General features: G+C 49.2%; 11 protein-coding genes across 11 annotated transcripts; 4 read left to right on the forward strand and 7 right to left on the reverse strand.

The window, feature by feature from the left end:
- Positions 1–1,743: 1,743 nt before the first annotated feature.
- N7479_000791 (SANT/Myb-like DNA-binding domain-containing protein) lies at positions 1,744–3,261 on the forward strand (the record flags this gene model as incomplete). The annotated part of the gene is made up of 3 exons (XM_057248489.1): positions 1,744–1,810; positions 1,883–2,172; positions 2,224–3,261. The coding sequence occupies 3 exons, from the start codon at positions 1,744–1,746 to the stop codon at positions 3,259–3,261; spliced, it is 1,395 nt and encodes a 464-aa protein (XP_057112921.1).
- Positions 3,262–3,502: 241 nt separating this feature from the next.
- Positions 3,503–4,949, reverse strand: N7479_000792 (uncharacterized protein; the record flags this gene model as incomplete). Its single annotated transcript, XM_057248490.1, has 5 exons — positions 3,503–3,828; positions 3,881–4,326; positions 4,392–4,515; positions 4,573–4,708; positions 4,761–4,949. The coding sequence occupies 5 exons, from the start codon at positions 4,947–4,949 to the stop codon at positions 3,503–3,505; spliced, it is 1,221 nt and encodes a 406-aa protein (XP_057112922.1).
- Positions 4,950–5,365: 416 nt separating this feature from the next.
- N7479_000793 (cytochrome P450) lies at positions 5,366–6,958 on the forward strand (the record flags this gene model as incomplete). Its single annotated transcript, XM_057248491.1, has 1 exon — positions 5,366–6,958. One exon carries the CDS (start codon positions 5,366–5,368, stop codon positions 6,956–6,958), a length of 1,593 nt encoding a protein of 530 aa, XP_057112923.1.
- A 432-nt stretch (positions 6,959–7,390) lies between these two features.
- On the forward strand, positions 7,391–8,682 carry N7479_000794 (endoplasmic reticulum-Golgi intermediate compartment family protein; the record flags this gene model as incomplete). Its single annotated transcript, XM_057248492.1, has 3 exons — positions 7,391–7,478; positions 7,531–8,121; positions 8,174–8,682. 3 exons carry the CDS (start codon positions 7,391–7,393, stop codon positions 8,680–8,682), a joined length of 1,188 nt encoding a protein of 395 aa, XP_057112924.1.
- A 200-nt stretch (positions 8,683–8,882) lies between these two features.
- Positions 8,883–10,980, reverse strand: N7479_000795 (uncharacterized protein; the record flags this gene model as incomplete). Its single annotated transcript, XM_057248493.1, has 3 exons — positions 8,883–10,094; positions 10,146–10,862; positions 10,924–10,980. The coding sequence occupies 3 exons, from the start codon at positions 10,978–10,980 to the stop codon at positions 8,883–8,885; spliced, it is 1,986 nt and encodes a 661-aa protein (XP_057112925.1).
- A 334-nt stretch (positions 10,981–11,314) lies between these two features.
- Positions 11,315–12,853, forward strand: N7479_000796 (uncharacterized protein; the record flags this gene model as incomplete). Its single annotated transcript, XM_057248494.1, has 1 exon — positions 11,315–12,853. The coding sequence occupies one exon, from the start codon at positions 11,315–11,317 to the stop codon at positions 12,851–12,853; it is 1,539 nt and encodes a 512-aa protein (XP_057112926.1).
- Positions 12,854–13,221: 368 nt separating this feature from the next.
- N7479_000797 (RNA polymerase III-inhibiting protein MAF1) lies at positions 13,222–14,280 on the reverse strand (the record flags this gene model as incomplete). The annotated part of the gene is made up of 2 exons (XM_057248495.1): positions 13,222–14,208; positions 14,275–14,280. The coding sequence occupies 2 exons, from the start codon at positions 14,278–14,280 to the stop codon at positions 13,222–13,224; spliced, it is 993 nt and encodes a 330-aa protein (XP_057112927.1).
- A 616-nt stretch (positions 14,281–14,896) lies between these two features.
- Positions 14,897–15,744, reverse strand: N7479_000798 (AP-1 complex subunit sigma; the record flags this gene model as incomplete). The annotated part of the gene is made up of 5 exons (XM_057248496.1): positions 14,897–14,929; positions 15,115–15,389; positions 15,464–15,581; positions 15,647–15,680; positions 15,734–15,744. 5 exons carry the CDS (start codon positions 15,742–15,744, stop codon positions 14,897–14,899), a joined length of 471 nt encoding a protein of 156 aa, XP_057112928.1.
- Positions 15,745–17,238: 1,494 nt separating this feature from the next.
- On the reverse strand, positions 17,239–17,901 carry N7479_000799 (MARVEL domain-containing protein; the record flags this gene model as incomplete). The annotated part of the gene is made up of 3 exons (XM_057248497.1): positions 17,239–17,454; positions 17,536–17,802; positions 17,860–17,901. 3 exons carry the CDS (start codon positions 17,899–17,901, stop codon positions 17,239–17,241), a joined length of 525 nt encoding a protein of 174 aa, XP_057112929.1.
- Positions 17,902–18,773: 872 nt separating this feature from the next.
- N7479_000800 (PPN1 endopolyphosphatase family protein) lies at positions 18,774–20,997 on the reverse strand (the record flags this gene model as incomplete). Its single annotated transcript, XM_057248498.1, has 4 exons — positions 18,774–18,810; positions 18,863–19,592; positions 19,640–20,814; positions 20,876–20,997. 4 exons carry the CDS (start codon positions 20,995–20,997, stop codon positions 18,774–18,776), a joined length of 2,064 nt encoding a protein of 687 aa, XP_057112930.1.
- Positions 20,998–22,168: 1,171 nt separating this feature from the next.
- On the reverse strand, positions 22,169–23,018 carry N7479_000801 (uncharacterized protein; the record flags this gene model as incomplete). The annotated part of the gene is made up of 2 exons (XM_057248499.1): positions 22,169–22,419; positions 22,475–23,018. The coding sequence occupies 2 exons, from the start codon at positions 23,016–23,018 to the stop codon at positions 22,169–22,171; spliced, it is 795 nt and encodes a 264-aa protein (XP_057112931.1).
- Between the last annotated feature and the right edge of the window lie 170 nt (positions 23,019–23,188).

The raw sequence follows: 23,188 nt of genomic DNA on the forward strand, positions 1-23,188 counted from the left end.
TGTTGCTGGCTCGAAATATCTGCCAATCGACTCCCCCGAACTTCATCTCAAAGTACAAATCTTTGTACGAGGGGTTCTACCCATGCCCGGCCCTCTTTAGGCCCCTGGACTTCCCTATATATGTAGGGCCCTCTTTTAGGCCAAAGACATTCCGAGTTAGCCGCCAGGGATACCTATGTGACAAAAATCAAGCTGATATGGTAAGATCAATACGCATCCATCTCACTAACTATATACGTTTAACAGCGCTACAGGTCGACTTAGAAATAAGTCGACTAAAAGTACGCATATATGCATGAGTGGCTTTCTAAATTTGGAGTATTTTGTATATGATTAATTCCATAGCTTAGTTCGTCTATATACTCCGTATCCCATGGGAGGTTGAACGCATTTAGGTACGGAGTACTCCGTACAGTGGCGTTTCATTTACCCTAGTCCACTTTTGACCGCTTAATAGACCGCCTACCTGTTCCTGCTAGTAAGCACTCTAGACGCGCGTAGACTACTCCGCACGGAGTACACCGTATAATATTACCTACAGAGATACATAGTATAGTAATCGTCGCTCGACCCAGCACCAAACCTAGCCTAGGTCCTGTTACGATCTGAAGGTGTGATGTTAGTTTACAGAATATAACCTGGATGAAAACAGGATATTGTACCCGAAAATATCATGTGACACTAGTACCTGGCATACCATACTCCACAAAAGTGTACATATGGATGTAACCCTACCGGGGTATGGATGTATTTACAATTAGTCAGCGGTGTCCGTGGACGCACAGGATCTCTGGGCAGGGCTAAAGGCGTTTGTCATATTTTACTAATTAGGTAGTTAGTTAACTATGTAGTTACATAGTATTCATTGACTGATTGCTTTACAGATTTCTGTCAGTTTACTTGCATGAAGGAACGCAGAGTGGGATCCACAAATTCTCTGATTCCACCAATCCTTCCTCTGCTCTTCTTTTCCTTGTACGTAGTATTCTGAATGAAATGCACTCTTTGAAAGAACTGGTAGATAACAGGTAGGCAATTAGGGATTTTCAAGTACCCGTCTATAACGCCTATTGCCTATAGGTATACTTATTATACCTACTATTATATAAAGTCACCTAAAATAGATATACAACTCGATAAATTAGTAGAATAAAATAACTATTATTTATGCTTATGTTACTTACTCTATATATTTTTGTCACGAGGTCAAGGGATCTTACTAAGATTACCCCGTGGGCAACGGATGCTCGCCCATTTCTAGGCGATGCTGCAGTCTAGTCTGCAGTATACACTAATTTTAGAGGCTCCTGATCCCATTTTCTCTGCACCTCTCTACTAGCAGAGATTATATCACGCCATGCCAAGTAACAAGGGTTGCAGACTAGTTAGTTAGTTATTGCTTAGTTTTGATTAGTTCATAAGTTTTCTACTGGCAGAATAAAAAAGTGGATCCGAGGCATTCTGAAGTACTTGCAAATACTAATGAAACATGACTGTAGATAGTGTCCTACAGCTCCGCCTGATACCTTCCTATGATGTTAAACAAATTGTCAGACGGGATATGGTCCCCCTAGGCCCTAAGCATGGATCTTAGTTTTTGTTATGGTCTAGTCTAGTGGTAAAACTGCCGTATTTTATTCCGACACAAATACGCACCCACATCCATATCCACACACCAAAAGGTGCCATTGACGTTCTCGGATCCTCTGACACGTCGGACAAGATCTGATTCCGGTGGCCGTAATGCCACGAGAACGACGACGGTGGACGGCCGAAGAAGATGCATGTCTCCAGGAAGCAGTCCGAGAAGGTGAGCATCTCTGGCGTCTGATGCCTCGCAAATGCGGTAGTTCTAGAATATGTCCTGACACGTGTATGACAGCCATTGACCAATCCCGCCCCCTTCTATGGCGCGAGATCGCGAAGAGTGTTCCCAAAAGAAGCAATAAAGATTGCCGACGGCGCTGGTGCAACTCTCTCTCGGGCTCCCTCGTCAAGGGCTCCTGGACGGAATCTGAAGACGAACGAATGTGGACTGCAGTACAAAAGCATGGGTCACAATGGGTTTCAGTTGCTCAAGACGTCCGCACGCGGAACCCGGACCAGTGCTCCAGTCACTGGAGCCAAACACTTAATCCAGATATCGATGTTAGTGAATGGAGTCTACAAGATGTATGTGAAATGAAATCAGCGCCTCGGGTTTCCATACTCATTCGGACCTAGGATGAGACGCTCTTGCTAGCAGTTCAGCGTCACGGCACAGCTTGGGCGACCATTGCAGTGAAGTTTTTACCGGGCCGGACAACATTGGCGATCAGGAACCGTTTCAATGCGTTAAATGCAAGGAATAAAAAGTCTGGTTATACGACTTCCGTCAAACTGAAGGACATACAAGAAGTCAAACACCATGTCACTCGCGCTTTGCGCAATCGGGAAGGTGGCCGACGGCCGTATTCGGGCACAACATCTCACTCAATAGACGAAAAAGATGGGAATTCAGGAGATGCTGAAGATGGGGATTCAGAAGATGCGGAAGATGGAGATGAGTCATATGCGCACTGGCAAAATGAATCTCTGGGGCTAGCCATGCCGAGCGGAGGATCGCCAAAGACTAGTGGCTCCTTCGCCTGGTTGCGTGTATCGTCCCTCGAAGAACCAGACACACCTCTAGATCACCCCTACAATCCAGAGATGTCTTCTGTCCCAATGCTTACTCGGACGTCCCAAGACTCCACTTCGGGTATCCTCGCCAGCGTTTTCACATCCGAATTCCCAGAGTACAATGACTATGCCAATTTTGCAGAGGTGTCCACATCTGTGCCGCGTTCCACCTCAAACCCAGGTCTTCAAGACCCTGCACAAAGCTCCAGCAGGAATACTGATCGGCTGTTGCTCCACATGGAGGCATCGTCCCTTGACAACGGACATACAGGGTTTCTTCCTTTTGAATCTTCCCTAGGCTGCTGTTCCCAATCACAACCAGTGTTCCCGATCCCGACAACAGGTGAACTCCCAACATCACAGTCTGATCTCGAGCTAGGAGCTATACCGTTTCTATCTAGTCCCCTAACCTCCCGCGAGTTGACTGGTCCGACTGATCTAACAGCCGGTGGTGGTTTAAACGCACCGGAGCAGGGCCAATCAGGCGGGCCACTCCGCCGTATTTCTATAGACATGGAATGCACGCCTCAGGAGCTGTCACAAATCATGAATATTATAGTTGGAATTGCTCGGAAAGTGACGCTGAACGTGAATAGTTAGGAGGCCGAGTCCACTATGGAGCTACTTGGTCTCTATTTCCACGCTGAAGAGTTAAATAAATGAACCCAACCAAAGAAACACACTGGCATATTAGACTAGCAGTTTCTTTCGCACTGAAACTTCATAAATTGCTGGCCCTAAACAAATAGTGCGGACTCGGACAGAAGCGTAGATCTTCGTTAAGAGAGCATCCAAAATATCGAGGCCATTCTAGGCTTCTTGAAGACCATTTCCAATTCGCCTACTGTTCTGAGCTCATTGGTTCCGCTTCGATTACGCTCTGTGTCGCAAGGGGGGAGGTCCAAATGCGAATCACGTTGAATCCCACTGACCGAAGCAGTTCCCTCCACGTCGATTCGGTACGCTCGAATGCAGACACTTTGACCATCATTGTCAGGTCATACGCCGTAGCTTGAGGATGCGAATTCCTTTCGGGGAGAACGTGGTCGTGGATGAGGAGCTTGCTATATCCTGTTGTCATCGCGTCGCGTAGATGGCCGAGGATTCGTCCGGCTTCTGCATCGGCCCAGTCATGGATAACGCCGTGGAGATAATAGGCCCGCGCTCCTGTCCGCACATCAGCATGAATTTTCCGTTTCGTTCTTATCAATTGACTTACCTTTCACAGGCTGGGGTGTGAAAAAATCATGGGCCATGACAGTCACGTCCGGTGGACATTTGGCCAAACGCACCACATCCTCCCGATCCTGAAGGACAAGGCGCGGAGCCAGGCTTGGGCTTTTTGAGAGCAGCTTATTGATATCATGGCCTACATTACCACCCACATCCACCAGCAACGCTGTTTCTTGGTCGTCTCCCACAGGACCCATTAAGTTTTCGAGCGGATATATATCCAACATACCCGCTTGGTTGGCCATCACCCCTCCCATGACGTTGTTAAAAGACTTTCCTTCCTCTGGATGAGTATCGTAGTACTCAAACAGACTTCCCGTAAATTTCTTTGTATCCTGGAAGATTCCATTATTTGGATCAGTTGGGTTCTTGTATTCCGTACGTGCAAGATATTCCGGAGCCTTATGAAAGCATGGAATGAGCGAGTCATATCTGGTGAACTATCAGCACTTTTTTTTGATTAAGTCCACCTGCAGCCATCCCACTATATTACTGACAGGTAGTTGATCCATTCTCCAAACACAGGTTGGAGAAGGGCCTTGCTAAACGCGGTCGGTTTGTATTGTCCATCGGCGGGGTTCTCGAGCATATTCGTCGCGGCGAGGTGCGCAAGCACTCGTCCTATCTATGTTAGATTTATGACAGTAATGATATATGCTCTGGCGGTGATAAACGTACGAAGCAGAATTGCATCACAACTGACCAGATCGGCCAACTCTTTGTCCGAGCATACGGCGTCCTCCTTTACCCGATTCCATTCCTCGAACAGTTGCAAATCTCGAGCTATCTTCAGACTTGCAAACAACGCGGGCTCCTAGCTATCAGCAAAAATACCAATGATACCCAAATTATATGTCCTATCCTACCTCGGTCATGCAGAGACGAGCCACAGTATCCCATGGGGTCTCCAAGCGGCCAATCAAGCGGTACACTGCTGCCAGCGCCTTGATCCTCTCGCCGTCGGATGAGAATGAGGATTGATCAATCACCTCCACATTGCTGCAGAAGTCATTTAGACGAAGATACGAACCGTTCACTTCGTTAGTGGTGGACATTGTGCCTGAGAATAGCCCAACGAGACCGGGGTGACAAGATGGACGACTTTTATATGCTACCGCGTATTGAGGTGTGCAACGGAAATGATTTCGCGTACGCTGCTCCCAACGGATACTACTGCCCTTATCTTCTATGATTATTCGTTGGCAGCAGGTTTAGCGGTAACAAGCCACCATTATTGGTGAGCCTCAGTGAGTTCGATACGAAACCCGCAGCCCCGAGTAAATTTGTCATGTCGCCGAGTATTTCAAGTGCCCCGAATCAGGCTCTGTATTAATATCACAGCTACAACTCAAGACATCTAGTGGCCGAGAACAAATCATGTCTGACACCGGTATTAGGGTAGCTTGACTGCATAGTTACTGGTTTGTTCTCTCCCTTCAAACTGGCCTGTCTTCCCCGTGTTACTACCGAAATGGGTCTGCTCCAGACATGTATAGCCTCACTCGTGGCGGCTTCATGGTGGGAGATCTTTCTTCTTTTCCTGCTGGCACCCACTTCACTGGCTCTCTATCGTGTCTTTCTGTCGCCACTGTCACACATTCCTGGGCCTCGTTTTGCTTGGGTCTCGTCCCTATTTCTCTACACTGTCTGCTATCTGGGCGTAGAGGGCCGTGTGCTCATGTACTATCATAGAAAGTATCGCACACAGGTACTTCGAATCGGGCCAAATGCCGTTTCATTATCCGACCCTGAAGCCCTTCACACAGTCTATGTTGCAGATGGAGGTTTACCCAAAGATCCCCGCTACAGCAACTTTCGAGTCGAAGGCTGCGACACCATATTCTCCACCCTCGACCCACTGTATCGTGATGTGCGAGCTAAGGCAGTCCTTCCACTCTTTGTACCTAGCCGACTGCGCGCTTCGGCAGAGAATGACGGCATAATCGCAGAATTAGTGAAAAAGTTTATCGACATCTTGAAAACGGAGAAGGATATAGCCCACCAACAGCGAGCCCATGGCGAAGGCACAAGAAAGGTCGACGTTCTGGATCTTACATCAAAGCTATCCATCGATGTTCTGACCAAATTTCTCTTCAAGAAAGTCTACGGGGGGCTAGATGAGCACTTGAGCGCTCCTGAACCGACATCAGGCGCAATGGCAATCGGAAAGGGACATAAACTTTCCGCAACGCCCTTCGTTCTGGCAATTGTTGCCTTCGGCCGGTTCTCACTCTTCCCAAACTGGCTCTTCCGCATGGTCTTCTCCCTCCTGGTGGGTCCCACTTTGTCCAAGCCCGAAGTCGCGGCGTCGTTGAATCGTATTTCTGAATATACGGCTGGGATTATGGACCAGTATACCGTCGCCGACGCATCTTCTGAACGATTTGATAGAGATACATACCAATTTCGACTCCTCTCCGCAGGCATATCATATTCAGAGACACTTATTCAATGCAAAGCTGCCATGTTCGCAGGTGCAGATTCAACCGCAGTCATGCTTTCAACTATTCTCTTTCATCTCATCCAACGTCCAGACGTGCTGCAGAGGCTGAAAAGCGAAATCAACCAGCACCCGCTTAATGTTGGTGACCAAACATTGCCATATTTGCGGGCCGTCATTCGAGAGGGTCTTCGACTGGGGATGGCAAATCCAGCACGTCTGACCCGGATTGTATCCCCGGAGGGCGCAGGGCTCACCGTCAGTGGAGTCTATCTGCCACCGGGTACGATCGTGGGTGCAGCTGCATATGTGTTCCACCACAATCCGGACATTTTCCCGGGGCCGTTTGAATTCCGTCCCGAGAGATGGATGCCGGGGCATGTGGAAGGACAACAGGACGAACAAGCAAGGCGGATCATGGATAAAGCGACATTTCCTTTTGGCCTCGGGTCGCGAGCATGCATTGGTCGAAACCTGGCAATGCAACAGCTATTTGCCACGGTAAGCGCTGTTGCAAAGAGTGGGGTGCTGGAAGGCGCAACGACGTGCACCGAGAAGATCGAGCTGGTTGAATGGTTCAATGCAGAGATCAAAGGTCATCACCTTGATATACAGTGGCTGTGAAGCTGGAGTGGGGGGAAATTGTCTGGGACCGTTTCAGCGTGGAGTTCTCCTCCACATACTTGATATTTTTGAAACTTGAAGACATAATGTGGAAATATCGTCCTTGTAGATATTCTAGTCGGAATCATTCCATGGCCGTTCTTGTTCCTCCAGAAACTCTACACGCAGCAAGCGGATAGCATTTGTGGATTCCAGATGTAGCCATATCGAAGCATTGTTCTGAAGATTGATAAAGTTATAATGATAAATGACCTTCAATTACGATCAAGAGGACATGACAGGAGTGGTCATTTGTTTTGAGGGGTGAAAGATCGATGTACAAAAGACAGGCATTCCCCACTGGGCAATCGGGCTACTTGGCCTCATCTTATCTTATTTACTCCACTTCTCCGACAACAACTTCCATTGGCCTTCATGGGTAATTGAGTCGCAATGAATGGGTTCGAATCTAAGGGTCTGGACGAAGATGCCTTCGGGGAAAAGTCCAGTTTGGCTGCGCTGAAGACCTTCGACGCCTTTCGTGAGTATACCTCGAAGTTTAAGCATCTAGAGTTACTCACGTTCATGACCAGCCAAAACCAAGCCCTCCTACACAACCCCAACCCGCACCGGCGGCCAATGGACCGTCCTAATCCTCCTCATATGCACGATCTTCAGTTGGTCCGAGTTCAAGACCTGGTGGCGCGGCACCGAAAACTACCATTTCAGCGTTGAAAAGGGCGTCTCGCACGAGCTCCAGCTAAACCTCGACGTGGTTGTGCACATGCCCTGCGACCAGCTCCGCGTCAACATCCAAGATGCAGCCGGCGACCGTATCCTAGCTGGCGACCTCCTCAAACGCGACAACACAAATTGGCTCCTCTGGATGCAGAAGCGCAACTACGAGACCAACGATGGCGTCCACGAATACCAGACCCTCTCCCACGAAGAAAGCGACCGTCTAGCCGAGCAAGAGGCTGATGTCCACGTCCGCCACGTCCTCGGCGAGGTGCGCCATAACCCGCGCCGCAAGTTCGCCAAAGGCCCGCGTATGCGCCGCGGAGACGTCCCAGACGCCTGTCGCATTTACGGAAGCCTCGAGGGAAACAAGGTGCAGGGTGACTTCCATATCACCGCGCGCGGCCACGGGTATCGCGAGAACGCGCCGCACCTGGATCACAAGTGTATGTGTTCTCCCACGCGCTATCACTTACAACATCGCTAACAGCTCCCCAGCCTTCAACTTCTCCCACATTATCACGGAGCTCTCTTTCGGGCCTCATTACCCAACCTTGCAGAACCCGCTCGACAAGACTATCGCCGAGAGCGAGGAGCACTACTACAAGTTCCAGTACTTCCTCTCCATTGTGCCGACGCTGTACAGCCAAGGCAAGGGCGCGCTAGACGCGTACACGCGCTCGCCGGACACTGCGACTGCGCGGTACGGTCGTAACACAGTCTTCACGAACCAGTACGCGGCAACGAGTCAGTCCACCGTCCTCCCTGAGTCGCCGATGGTTGTACCCGGCATCTTCTTCAAGTATAACATTGAGCCGATCCTGTTGCTGGTCAGCGAGGAGAGGGCGGGCTTTTTGTCGCTGATGATTCGGGTTATCAACACCATCTCAGGCGTGCTTGTTACTGGTGGCTGGCTTTATCAAATTACTAGTTGGGCTGGCGACATCTGGGGCCGTAGGAAGAATAGGTCATCTGAGGGCTATTTGACGGGCAAGTCTCAGGATTGAGATGGATTAAGATATTTTTGGTTTTATTTTGGTTCAAATGTTTTCTATGTCTTATCATATCGGTGTTCCATCAGATATCCTAAGTCAATTGCATCAGGAGTTCCCTGCATCAAAGTTCATTGGTCAACTCCACCTCGTGGTATATAGTAAATGATCGTACATCCCGCGCACATGATGTAAAGTAAAGTAAACACAAGAACCTAGACCTCGAATATCTCGCCCATGCCTACGCCAGCACCTTCTGCACCGGCACGGCTGTCGACCAGATCCAGACGCCAGCCGTTCCAGTCACGCAGCTTGCTCTTGATGTCGCGCATCCACTCAACACGCTTACGGCCTTCCTCCTCGGCCTGCGCGCGCGCGAATGCATCTTCATCGAACTCGTCATCAAAGTTTTCTTCGGAAACAAGCTCGAGACTACCACGGGTGCCAGGGTGATGAGATGGGTTAGACGACGAAGCTCGGGCACGGTTGCCAGCAGCTCCTGTAAAGGCAGCAAGGCCGCTAGAAAGCACCGTGGAGAAAGACGAGTGTTGCTGTTGCTGGGCCATGCTGCGGCGACGGGCATGGTCAGGTCGTCCACCCACGAGATCGACGTCGTCGAATGCATTGGCTGCGTCGCCGGAACCAGGGCTGGGTCCATCATCCGGGTAGTACTCCATCTCCTGGCGCCTCTCTCGCCAGACTCCGCGGCGCAGATCAAAGACCTCGCCTTCCAGGTCGCGGATGCGGCGCTCAAGGCGCTGGCGTTCTTCGTCCTCAAGCTCGTCCAGGGCGTCATCGTCAGCCCCTCCACCGACCTGGCGAGTCCGAATCCGATCACTCTCTTCGCGTAGGCGGAGATTCTCGTTTTCAATGCTGGCGATCTTTTTGCGCATGACAGCGATTTCTTTGTCGGATTTCTCGCTCTCGCGTAACCGTGTTTGGTGCCGGGCTTCGGTTTCTTTGTGAAGATTGCCTATCGCCTGTAGTTTCTTGTCTAGCGTCTCGATTTTCTTTTCCGATTCGCTCTTTTCGTTTTTGTACTCCTCGACCTCGCGCTGGAGATTCTTGATCAGCGTTTCGGTAGATGTCTTGTCGACGCCTTCCTTGACAGCTTTCTCGGAGGCCCGCGTCAATGCCTGCTTGATGTCTGCTAGTTCACGCTGGGATTGATCTAGTGCCGATTGACTCTTTGAAACCTTCTCCTCCAGCGCTGCGACCTGAGACTCGTGTGCATCGTTAGAGGACGTCTGGGAAGCGACCTGGGCGCGGAGATTTGAGATCTCCAACTCCATGGACTCAATAGTGGCCGACTTGGACTCGAGCTGACGAATAAGGTCGGCTGGTGGTGACTCCGTTGTAGTTGTGTTTCGATGTGATCGGGTCTGGAGCTGTGAGTTCTGTCGCTGGAGGGAAGCAATTTCCTCTTTCTATTCCGCAGGTTAGCAAAGATGGCTATCACAAGAAACGAGGTTTCATACCAATGACTCAATAATTGCAACCTTCTCCTCTGCCTTCTTCAATTGCTCCCTCAACTCCACGCCATCGACACTCGCTTCCCGCAGATCCTCCACTTGCTCCTCAGTCTTGCGCCAGCGCATAGTTGCATCCAAGAGATCCTTCTCCAATCGTTTATTATCTTTCTCAAGCTCCTCAATCCTAGTAGACTGTTTGCGGAACACTTCGTGAACCGACTCCCCGTCCCCGGTTAGGGGCGGTAATGATTGTGCGGGAGACTTGAGAGTAGCAGACGGAGAGGGAGAGACGCTGCCCTGTGAGACGGAAGTCTTGCGGAATGAAGATGAGCGCATCTTTGACTGTATTGACAGGGAGGGTTGTCGGCCATGGCTGGCGCGGGGTGTATCGAGCCGAACTGGCAGCGGCTCGGCGTCTGGATCAGGAGATGTGGGCGCTGGAGGCATCGGTTCGGTAGGAGACTCGGTATTTGTATCAGTGGCAGGTTGCGCACTTGGTTCTTCTAATTCCTCTGGTTGTTCGGGGGCTGCAGCCTCGGGTTGCAAGGCCGGCTCATCTTGTATGTCTAGCTTCTCCTCTGCGGGGGCGTCTGCCTGCAGTGGTTCTGGGCTCGGGGCATCTTCAGCAGGTACTGTCTCTGTTGGGATATCTGCCTCCTTGGGTGTGTCTGCTTCAGTGCTGGCAGCCTTCTTGGCTTTCTTTTTCTTCTGGAGCTGGGCAACCTGAACACAACAGTCAAGTTAGCGATCAAAACAATGCCATCCGTCACTCGCAAGGAATTACCCTTTTCTTGGCTGCAGCCAGCTTCTCAGCTTTAATGCGCTCCTCTTCGTCGGCCATAATGGATCCTTTGAATTGTATGAATATAATTAAACGGAGAGGATGATGAAGTGGAAGGGAGAGAGAATGGACAGCTTTCCCCAATGCACGGACCACGTATCTGATCTATATGCCCCCTCCCCCAATCTCCCGGCCATGATCCCGGAACTCACAATGGATCGAAAGACAAGAAGCAGCCATCCAAAGGTACGCACCGGCTGTCTGGCATGCAAGTACGCATCATCCACAAGCAAGCAGAAGTATCAAACTGAGCGAACCCCTGGACTGCCGCTAATAAGAAGACGCAAATAGAATCCGCCACAAGAAATGTGACGAATCCCGCCCGTCCTGTCTCATGTGTACGAGGAACAAGAGCAAATGCGAGTACAAAGAAACACCTGATAAACGCACCCGAGCCCTCCGCAAACAAAACCAAGTCATACCCTCTCTGCTCTCAACCTCAGCCCCTTTATATGGATCAATCGCTCGCCGGCTAGTCGACACAAGCCAGGTCAACCTCACTCCCAGCGAGCGGTGGTACCTCGATTTATTCCGACGGTATACGTCGCGCGAGTGCGCGGGGTACGTCAAAGATGATTTCTGGCAAAAGCTTGTTCACCAGGTCAGCGAGCAAGAACCAGCAGTACAGCATGCAACTATTGCCATGAGCGCCATGCATTGGCGATATGCGCGAGGTCTAACTGGGTCTGGGGCTAAAGCCGACGATTGTTCGGTTGCACTCTCAACCTTTCCATCGAATCTAATCCTTGAAAACGATATATCTTTCCCTCTACGGCAATGTAATAAAGCCATTGCATCCCTACGCCAGAGTTTGCGCACACATGCTACCAGTAGCGCGCACACAGAAGCAGTGCTTGTAACATGCGTGGTATTGGTCTCGCTCGCTCTCTTTCAGGAGGATACCAAGGCCGCCACGTCGCACGTGCAGTCCGGGTACCAGCTGCTGGTGGAGTGGCAGAAGAACGGATTTGACAAGAGTCCCTCTGGTCCCATTCTGATGCGGACATTCGCGGAATTGCAGCTGCATCAGTGTACTTTTCGAGATCCGGAGTCGCATATGCAAGCAGAGCAGATGTCACTTTCGCGGTTGATCACAACTAACCGGCAGGTATATGGGTCTGTGGATGCATTAGAGCCGGGGAGTGGTTTGCTTGTTATTCTGGGGTGGATTGTTGCGGCGTATTATCCACGGGGACTTGGTAAGAGTATTGATCGGAGATTCGGGGTCAATGCGGCTTGTTTGCTCAACAAGAACGATGGCATCCAGGAGACTGCTGTAGAGAGAATTCAAATGTGGAAGAGCCATTTGGAGACTTTTGTCATGCACTATGCAGAAATGCTATCGTCACAAGACCGTCATTCCTTGAGGTTGATCGAGATATGGACCGAACTTACGTATATCCTGGTCGATGTGACCAACAGACCCGAGCAACGGGAGATGGCATATGACTCCCTTCTCCCGCATTTCCATCGGGTCAATGAACTGGGAAAGATATACTATCAGTCAAGTGAGCGGATGCCACAATTTGCTGCCAAAATCACGGTTATGCTAGCTATATTCTTCGTTGCTCAGAAGTGCCGCGACTGGCATACGCGCCGAGAGGCATTGCACTTGATCCGCAGCCGTCGGCGGCGAGAAGGCATCTGGACGTCTTCGGGTAGTGTTGCTACTTTGGAACACTTGATCAAGGAAGAGTCTGCAGGGTTGACACCGGAGGATGTGATTCCTATGGCTGCCCGCGTTGATACTATTCATATTGAACGATTTCCCGAGCAGGGCAAGCTTCGTTTGTGGTATCATCGATTTCGGAGTCATGAAAGCACAGACAGCACTATTCATGGCATCTGGAAGACTGTTTTGCTGTCGAGCTAGGGTCAATGATAGCATTTGAGACGAATGCTAGGAACTTTTAGAAACAGAAAGGCTTACTTCATAGAATTAATAGACCAACAAATATACATCAACCTGCACGAATCCAAAAAAATAGACATGGGTGATATTAGGCAGTAAGTCACAGAAAGTTGAGGGGGATGTCAATATTGTCCGTTCAACAACGCCCTCGTGAACAAAACTATGCAAGTTGATTGCGCCAGTCAAAAAAAAGCAAAGGATTAACCCAACACCTCCGGCTAGAAAGATCATACCCGATCAACGGGGCCAAAAGAATACAAACAAGAAACGAAAATTTAAAAAAAAAAAAAACAAAACAAAAGCAAACAAGCCAAATCATTTGGTATATCTTAGACTTCCATTGAGTCCGCAATTTCCTCACTCATCGCCCGGACTCCCCGACGGCTGGATGGCAGATGCTCGTCATCGTCGCTGATCACATAAGTGTCCCAGTCGTCCGCAGTCGTCCGAATCGGCTTTGATGGGCGGTCCATGTCATCATCACTATCGCTGGCGACAAATTTGGCGCGTTCTCCAAACCAGAACTTGGCACGCTTGCTAGAGCTGAGGTCCGGCGTAAGATATCCGTCGTCATCGTAGGTCCGTTTTCCAGTGGGTGTAGTTGCCAACTCGTCTGGGGTGTGGCTAAGTATAGGAATCGCGCGCAGAAAGATGTAACAGACACGCTTGCGAATTGGGTTGAAGAAGAAGAAATGTAGACTCCAGATAGCCCCATCATCGGCATCGGATGGGTCCTCCTCTGGTGAATATGAGTAGATCGAACACTCTTTGAGTGACATGTGTTCATCTATCGTTTTCCACACCCGTGGGCCCCATGCAGAAGATGAACCTGCTGTGTACGATCCAGAAAGTGTCGCAGGAGATCCAGGAGACATGGTAGTGTTCTCACGCGGCCTCAGGTTGAGCAGCGTCGAGTCGACTGTATTCATGACGCGCTTCAAACTCCGTTCGCGTCGGAAGTCAGTGGGGCGCAGGACGTTTGAGAAGTCGTAATCCGGGTGACTTGCATTCAGAGTGGCGATTAGATAGGCAAAGGTCCGTCGGCTCGAATGGTCGCTCAGGGGTCCAAACGGGCTAGATCGCGATAGGTTGAGGGTCTCGGCCGCATCGTGCGCGTTTGGGGGTGACAGCGAAGCCGAAAATCGAAGAACCGATTCATATTGAGCCTCGAGCGACTGTTCAATATGATTGTAGAGTTTCCGATCGGAGCGTGCCGCCTTGGTGGTGTAAATATCACAGCCGCCGACGATATGGCAGTCAGTCGTGTCGAAATTGAGGGAACTTGTCACGTCCTCGAAATCTGGAAGGGGCAGAAACTATATCACATGGAGAGTGAGTAAATTGACAGCAAGACACATTGGGAATGCGACAGCCTAATTTACCTTCATCGTGAGGTTAAACCGGGGTAGTGGAGATCCCGAGATAAGCCGATAAGCAGGCTGAGATGACGTGTCACGGTCTGAGATTTGAAGAAACGGACTCGAATCTCCCTTCTGATATAGAGAGATGGATGGAAAGAGAGGGGGAGAGATAGACGGGGGAGGGCGGTATTGACGCAACGGGTGATTGAACCGGAGGTGGAGATGCGATGATGTCGATCGGCGATAACTGCAAATAGGATTGAGATAAGGGGAAGCAACACGAACTACACAGCGCAGATCGCAGTTCTTATAGCACCAATGGTTGCCAAATGAGAGAAGTATACAAAAAAGATGAAAATGAAGCAAGAGGGGATGGTCTCCTTTGGGGGGGGGGAAGATCGGTCTGGGAGGGGAGGGTATCCGAAAACAGTCACGTGTGGAAGGCGTGGTCCAGTGAGAACCCGCACTGACCTCACGAGCAGTCAAACCATGGAAAGCGTCAATTCAGAGGCCGGCTCTTTCCAGATTGCGTGTTATATCTTCCGAGGCCTGAGTGAAACAACGTTGTATTGAATTAGTATGGTGAATGTTGACTCCTATGTACGCCACGAATAAAAAGGAGCAAGAATCCTGCTTGCTTGTGTTACATGATCTTGGTGACCACATCTTCCTCAACCTGGGGAATAATTAGCCCGGCTGAAACTTGGCCATGGCTGGGGGGAGAAAAGGGATGGATGCATCAAGGGAAGCCCAAATATAGCCAGGTAGCACCTCTAATATAGAGATTCTTTCTTCTATGATAAAAGAAGGCGCCAAAACAAACGCCATAATGGAAATAAAGAAAAGAAACTTGTCACTCACCTCCATATCTTCCAAACTGTCCTGCTGACTGATACAACGAAGAACATTCTTCTTGCTAGTCTCCTGCATTTCCCCTGCAATCAATAACTCATCAAGAATAAAGTATGCTTTCTGGAAGTTGAAGATGATGTCTAACTCGCAGACATTGCCGTAGTACTTGTCCATCTGCTCAACGTAGCGGTGCACCACCTCGAGAGTAATCAGCTCATTGTCGGTCGAGGCACAGCCAGCGATGAAGAAGAGAGAAGCGTATCGACGGTAGACGACTTTCGAGTCTAGTAATACAGTCTCTGTTAGTCCAATGCCAGCTTGTCGGCGTAAGGGGGTTCGTGCGGGGATAGAAAGCCACCTTTGTATTCCAGGAAATTGCACATCCGCGTCCGGCGGGACAGTACCAGCTGAGTTACATCCTTGATGATCTTGGCCTTCTCCTTAGGGGAGAGAGTAGTGAACCACTTGGCGAGGCGCTAGAGAAATGTTGTCAGTTGGGGGTGGCTTTGGCCAGGTGTTACGTAGTTGGGGTGAGGCATACCACTTTGCCCTGTCGGGAGAGCAGAATTAGGTAGCTGATGATGGGGTCAGTAATCGCAAATATAAGGTAACCGCAGGAGAATCTTACTGGATAGGCATATTGATGGAGATGTGAAGTGAAAGGATGGAGAAAAGTGTCGGGGCGGAAGCTCTGGAGAAATTCTTTGGGTGGAGCGGAGGGGAGTTTTGCCCCGCTAGGCCTTAGCTTGACAATATAAACGCGGAGATTCAAGGAGTTGATGGAAGGATAGTTGTTTCCGTTAAAAGTTTCTATTATCTCAGGTTTGTGTTGTGTTTTGCGCACGGGGCTTTGAATGAGTCAACCCACGTTTCCGTGACGAAGTACGTCCATCTACGAGCTAACTGAAACCATGCATCATGTACGAAGTAGGAATATTAGAAAGCTAATATCAGAGCCTCACGCACGGATTTAGAGCCTTACTATGATAGAAATAGGATAATTTCACGGTCGGGCTTTTTTTATTTGTTGATTTTCGACGTGGTATGTTTTGCTATATATATGTGATGAAAATATATACATGCCAGCCGCACCATGATTGATAGAAACCTAGGTAAACGACATGGTAATTTGCACATTCTGGATATAGAGTCATATCTCTGCACTCTCAAAACAACAAGGGTGTACCCCTAAAGCACCGCTACAAGTGAAGAAACAAAGGTTTTACTTCGCAGCATGCCATTATTTGGCCTACAAGAGTGATATCGATGAATAAGTTTGAAAAATAGGTGCCGACAGCTTACATGACCCATCTAGAAATAGATCTTAGGGACAAATAGGGCAATATTTATTCCACCCAGTGTGGATGGTGGGTTGAGATACGTCTTGTCATGCAACGTAGGTGAATGTTGTGGTGGCCTTAGGTTGCCATTGATGCCTCAGGCATCAACCCCTCGTTTGCTAGTCTAGATAGTTGGAAGCTCGCCTCTTCCCATAGGAATCAACTCTCTCCCTCCTCTCCCTTTGGCCCCTACATAGCGTAGAGCCCAAGAGTGAACATGGTATGCGCTCTTTTTAACTCGTCCCATCAAGGCGTAGCTACAAGAGTGCCTGAGTTCCAGGGCTTTGCAAAAGGTAAGCAAATATACAGTGACAAATAAGTCACAATGTTAAATTAAAAGACATACAGCAATGGCAGTAACGTTCTAGGAATCGCAAAAAATCGAGATTATAGTCAATGCCAGGTAGAAACCGAGGGCCACTGACCAAAACAAATATTATTAATGAAATAAGTAATACCACATAAAGTATCAGAGCATCCCTCTCGTGATCGAGCAGAGAATAAGAGAGGCAGCGTTTTCCGTCGAATCGTTGCAGGCATGAGATCATGGAAGACATCAAACTTCAAGACCAAGCCCCAAGCTCATAGATCGTACAAACACCTCAACCATATACCGACATCACCCCCTCAACGCCATTAATCAGAACCATAACCAGAACCGTAAGTATAACCATGATCCAATAGTATCCCAAATTACCAGGTAGTACATAACGGTAACAGACGAGAGCGATAACAACTAAGCTCAAGACTCAGCCTACACCACGCGCACCCGTCTTTCATGACAAAGGTACATTTAAACCTGGGCCATGTTGGGGGTGTTTCGGCGGCCACTGCCAGTGCGGCCACGCGAGCTGGTGCCAGCAGAACGGGACATGAACAGAGAGACAATCACGGAGGCCATATAGCCCGCCCAGGCGAACCAGAGGAAAGCAACAGAGGCCTGGGCCTCACGGCAGCGCTTAGACATGTTGTGTGAGCCATTGGTGATCTCGTTGTGCTTGAGGTACTCCTAGAGAGGGGGTCAGCGTCAATTCACTCTCACATCACATGTTCACTACGATCTGCGATCTGATGTGATAGTTTAACTTACATGGTTGCTGCAAGAGTGGCATTCGAGCTTGGCAGCAAGTGCGATGGCAGCGCAGAAGAAGAAGATGCAGTTCAGAGCGTCGATGATGATCATGATAAGCGGGTGGCCGGACCAGTCGATGTTGAACGAGGCCGGGATCAGATAGAACAGCGTGAACATTGAGAACACTGATGTATAGATCGCGTAGTTTACCGTCCCAGGGTTCCCGGAGAAGGATTCGGCGATCATGTTACCGACGAGGGCCATAATGAGCAGTGACCATAGGAACTGTGAGTACAGTTAGTATTAATAGCTTTAAGCTCTCATCGCTGCGATCGCACATACCTCCCAGGCTCTGAGGCCCAACTGCACAGCTCTGAGACCCATTTTTTTGTAGATTTAGATTAAAATCTAGATTGGAGGTTGATTAGATGCGTAGATCGCGAGAGGGGCGGGCGGCTGCAGAGGTATAGGATGCGAAAGTGAAGAACAGCCTATAAGTTCAACGGTATAGAAATGCCTTGGGGAAACGACGAGGTTATAAATCGGATGCTCCGGAGCCCAGTGATGACAGAAGCAAAAATCCCCAAAAGCTAAAGCTCGACCCTACGTCATGCATTCGGGAATGAACGGCCTTATTGGGCTCTATTGGATGTAACAGCTCTGTAGTATATTAGAGATGAAATCATGAAAGGTTGCACTTTGGTCAATGATGAGTTATTGACTGAGTTTTTCATTGAATGAGGCCTCCATTTCCTTGACTTGTAATTTTTTTCCCTTCAACATTCCATTTTTTGTCAATTCTGCTACAACAGATCTACATTCCATTGTATGTCTATCGTTTCCACTATGTGGGTTTCCCCTCATTGACACGAGTTCAGCTAATGGTGCATTTACTTATATAACTGGAGGACCTCGGGAACTTGTACGATAAGTTGAGATAATTTAAAATCAGACAAAAAGACTTCAAAGTACAAAATAAGAATATCCAAAAGCAAAAAAAAAAAAGTGGAAAAAGAAACGTGGTTCCAGAGGTAACCCTCGACTTGGCGTTATTAGCACCACTCTAAATCATACAGTATGAGTTAACCCGTTTTTGATGATTGGGCATTCAATCTTGGCTTTGTATCCAAAATAAGGAAGATCCTAGGTTTCCCATTTGGACTACAATATAGGAATACGAACTTGCATGGATCAATGATAGAAATATGAATTGTAGTGCAACTGAGCCCTACTAGCGCCGGTTCGCATGCACTTTACTAGCTTTCCTCAAAGGCGCTCTGCACAGATCCATATCTAGAAAGGTCAGCATTTATATATCCTAGATCCACTCATATATGCAACTCACCCTTGAGGGCACTGACTACCCAATGCAACACTACCACTGCGCATGTAGCAGACTTTAGCCTTCTGGCATGCGGCAGTAGTGCAACTGGGGCTCTTGACACTCCGCTTCCCCTGGTAAGTGTTATGCAAACTGACAAGCCCGATGTCCTTCTCCATGGCCTCGGTAACCCGATGCCAGAAGGTCGCGTTCAACGGCGCATCCTCGTCCCACCCAGCTGCCTGTCCATATGCTTCGCGAGTGGAATATTCAATCTCAAAGGTCGGACCCGTGTGCTTCAGCGCCGGATAGTCCGACACATTGCTGTAGAAGGTATATGCTTCGTAGATGTTGAAGTCGCCTGTGTCGACCTCGTAGGCACGGAAGCCACTGTTCAGGTTTGTTAGAGGGGTTATGCTGGGCATGATCCAACCGGTGGTGAGGGCGTTGTCTGCATCCTGCACAGTCCCGTTGTTGGCATAGTAAACCATGAACTGATCCTCGTGGGTGTGTCCGAAGAAGATGTTAGCGATAACGTGGGGCGAGTAGCGCTCCACGATCTGGTAGAATAGATCGGTCGGATTGGGGAGTGGATTGGATCCGTCCCAGCCACTGAGGATATGGCCGATTATCCAGACACGCTCACCGGCATCCTCGGCCTCTTGGAGTTCATTGATCATCCAGGAGAATATTCCAGAGTTATCGGGGTTAGTGGAATTGATGAAAGTCAAGTAGTTATTCCGGTACCAAAAGTCTACGAGAGTCAGTAGGCAAATACCAAACGGGTTGATGACAACATACCGGTGTTGAATGAAATGACACGCAGTCCATAGTGTGTCTTGACAGAGTAACCGCCATAATGCGTTCTCGCTTCCTCGGCGGTCTCACGACTAATCCACCCTTCGTGGCGCCACAGTCCAGCTAAGTGCTCATAGTTCCAGCTTTGCTGTTCCCCCAGACGCCCAGGGAGATTATGAGGAGAATCGATGTTTGAAGGACTGGTGTCATGATTTCCAAGTGCTGCAAAGACCGGGCCGGAGAGATAGTGTTTGAACATGCCAAAAATGCTGGTCTCCGTATACTGGGTCAACGCCTTGGATATCTGGGATGCCGGATCATGAGATACCAGATCGCCCGTATAGAGTGTCCATGCAAAGTGCTCGTCATGTTTTCCTTTTCCAGTTCCAGTCAGGGGACCCACAGCTTGCAAAGCAGCAAGACCCAAGTCATATGGGGTGTCGCACAGGAAAGAGCCATATGCAGAGGCAGAAAGCAGTGGCTTGTCTTCAGAAAGGTCGTTGAAGTTGTCACTCCGACAGCAGAGGCTAGAGCTGCAGTTTGCTTCGGAACTGACAGCATACCGGGCATCGAGATGGAAGTCCGACAGATGTAGTACCTTGACCCGTTCCCCACTTGCCTTGGGGACCCGGGCACCTGCAGGCTTGGGCTTGGGGAAAAGCTTGGCAGTATCAAGTGGGCTGGTATTTGGCATGCTGCAATACTTGCTGCTGAGAGAATGGCAGATGTATTGACCGTCCAATCCTTCTATATCAGCGTATGCCAACACCTGAGTCCAGATAGCACCAAAGGTGTTTGTGGCAAAATCTTGCTCGCACGTCTCATTGTCATGGAAGCGAAATTCCTTGCACAGGCTGATCATGGCATCCGGAACAAGAGCTGGGGCATGCAACGCCGCAGACTTCGCTGCAGCTAGAGCGTTCTTACATTTGGTGCAGTTGTTTTCTAAGCTATTTGACTTAATGATGTTGGTCACCTTGGATACTGCTTCCTGAACCAGCTTATACTCCTTCTTGGCAGGCATATGAGTTGGCGGCACAGGGAAGTAGACCTCATCATGATTGTCCGGGATGTTGTCAGGATCCGTCAACTCGTAAGGAAAAGTGAGGTCCAACACCGGGTCATAGAGGATCGGCTGGGGTTGTTTGGTTGGCTGAGCCGGGGAAACGTAGTAGGATCTGCCATTCACATTAGCATATCTATGTACCTAAGCCGCCGAAATATCATCAGTTATCATACGAGAACACAGAGGTGGGAAAGCCAGCAGCAGCCACATAGGACGAGTCTCCTGGGAGGGAAGCAGCAAATGCAGGATCCAAGATCAGATTTGTGGCCCCGAGGAGGACCAAGAGGACTTGCATCTTGAATAAACCCGAATGCCCAATTGATACAGGAAAATGAGATAAACTAGAGGAGAATTGAGAGAGGAACAAAGAACAAACAGAATGAAAAAAAAACAAAAACAAAAACAGTGAGGGGGTAAAGACTTGATGCAAGTACGATGCACGTGGTGGAGATGATGTATCTGAGTGGAAAGCGAACGATCCCTGCTAGAACAATCATGTTATTCCGAGCTCTAGTGGCTTGCTATCTAGTAAAATCTTCATTCAAAGATCTGTCTCTCCAAGACATTTTGGTTCTGATACATTGAAACAATAGTATCGCAATTCCAAATCCCACAAGTCTAGTTGCCCATCAAGTTATCCCGAGAAGACTTAGCGTCCGACACTGTTCTGTGTGTCCATATAATATAGAACAACGCGACCGAAGGTGTATCGGGGCGGGAAAGCGGCGCTAGTGCAGCTAGCTCGAGGAGACCGGAACGATCTCTTCGCACCAATTTAGGACATCCCGCACAGGAAGTACACTATCCTGCTGAACCTTCCCAATGCCCCTGAGAATGCACATGGTGATAACGGGATACATGTGAGACGAGAATTATCTTGGGCTTGCGAAGCTTGGGAGTCAGACGGGTGGCGTACTGTTGGTGGAGTCTTGGAATTCCGGAGATTCGAGAATTTAAAACCAGTCGAGTTTACCAACGTTTTGATTGTCGGATGCCAGACTTGACTTCATGGTGATGGAAGAGTAATTTGGTGGATTCTGAGAGGCGAGCGACAGGTATCAAATGTATTGCCATGTCGCTGTACAGCATAGATATTGGTCGGCTAAATTTCTTCAAGGCATTGAGTCAATCGACTTTGTACTTGTTGATCTGGAACTTGCCAAGTATTGAAAGTGACGAGGACGGCGCCGTAGGCACATAGAGAAAAATTGGCGCGCTGATGTATGTTGCCGTTTCAACCCAGTAAAATGTACTTGTACCAAGAAAATGGGTACCCTGCAATCTTGCTCGGACTCGCATATTCTCGCGATGGAATGTCACCACGTAGATAAAACCTGCACGTTAAGTACCGACAAGCGCCAGAGGCCAAAGGGCGTAGTGTATCGCACCCGCCACCCAGAGAATAGTAAAAAAAAAATAAAGTAAAAATCCGAGGACGACCAGAAGACCGACCTCCGCAATCCAGTTTAATCATGAGAGCTCTTGGAAGATCCAGTAGAAGGAGCCTGCACACAGACAAGTTCAACCATGATATCATCTGGGCTGTCTGGTGGTATACTATTATAGGAAGGGGCGCGACTGATGATGCCAACTGCCACTTGGGAAGCTTGGTTGTGGGCGTTCATGTTATCGAGGTACCAGACCTGCCAAGGCCAAGAGCCCGAGCCAGGTGGCATGATGGTGACGTTCTGATCGGGGACTCGTTCTATAGCGAAATCTAGAAAGGTCAGAATATGCACACTAGAAAATGATAATGATAATAATTGACATACCCTGGACTGGGATGGACGCGACGTCAAGAGTGGGCGGCGGGCAATTAGGCAATGGCGGCGCCTTCCTCATCAACATCTTGTTGAGAACGACCTCAAGAGGCTTTGAATAGGTCTCGCCTGATACAGCAAGACGATACAGGCCCCTTTGTAGGGCAGTCTTAAGATCACGGGAACAATCATCTCCCCAAATCCCATCGCATCCATTGTTCCCCCCGGAAGGGGTACCGGTCAAATTACCGATCCTGAGGCCGATTTCCGACGTGCGATTCGAGTCGACAGCATTCATATTGATGTTCTTATTTTGATATCCCAGCCAAAACGCCGTCTTGGTCATGGGCCCTACGCCCTTGCCGGAGGAACTGGCATCGAAGCCATAGTAGAGCGTAACAGGGTCCGGGAAAAGAGGTTTGAGGTCGAAGCGAATGGCGGTCTGAGCGATCGAGTCGATGCATCCGTTATTCCAGAACGAGCAGAACTGAGCCGATACAGTTTGTAGCAATATCACCAACAGGGCCAGGGACCCGAGGCTCCGGTTGAAAGCCATATCCAGGGGGGTGTTTATATGTCCAGCGAGAGTGACCGCGGAGGCCCTCAAAGTCAGAATGTTCGAGAGCAGGCGTATTGCAAGTTCATTACGGGGAAAGGAGGTAATAAAAAAAAAGGGTGGGAGATTAACTGATAAAAGGCTGTCAACGGAGGCCAAAGCCAGGGAAA

The sequence above is a fragment of the Penicillium vulpinum genome (assembly GCF_028829585.1).
Source record: "Penicillium vulpinum strain IBT 29486 chromosome Unknown utg000001l_segment0_segment0, whole genome shotgun sequence".
NCBI lineage: Eukaryota > Fungi > Ascomycota > Eurotiomycetes > Eurotiales > Aspergillaceae > Penicillium > Penicillium vulpinum.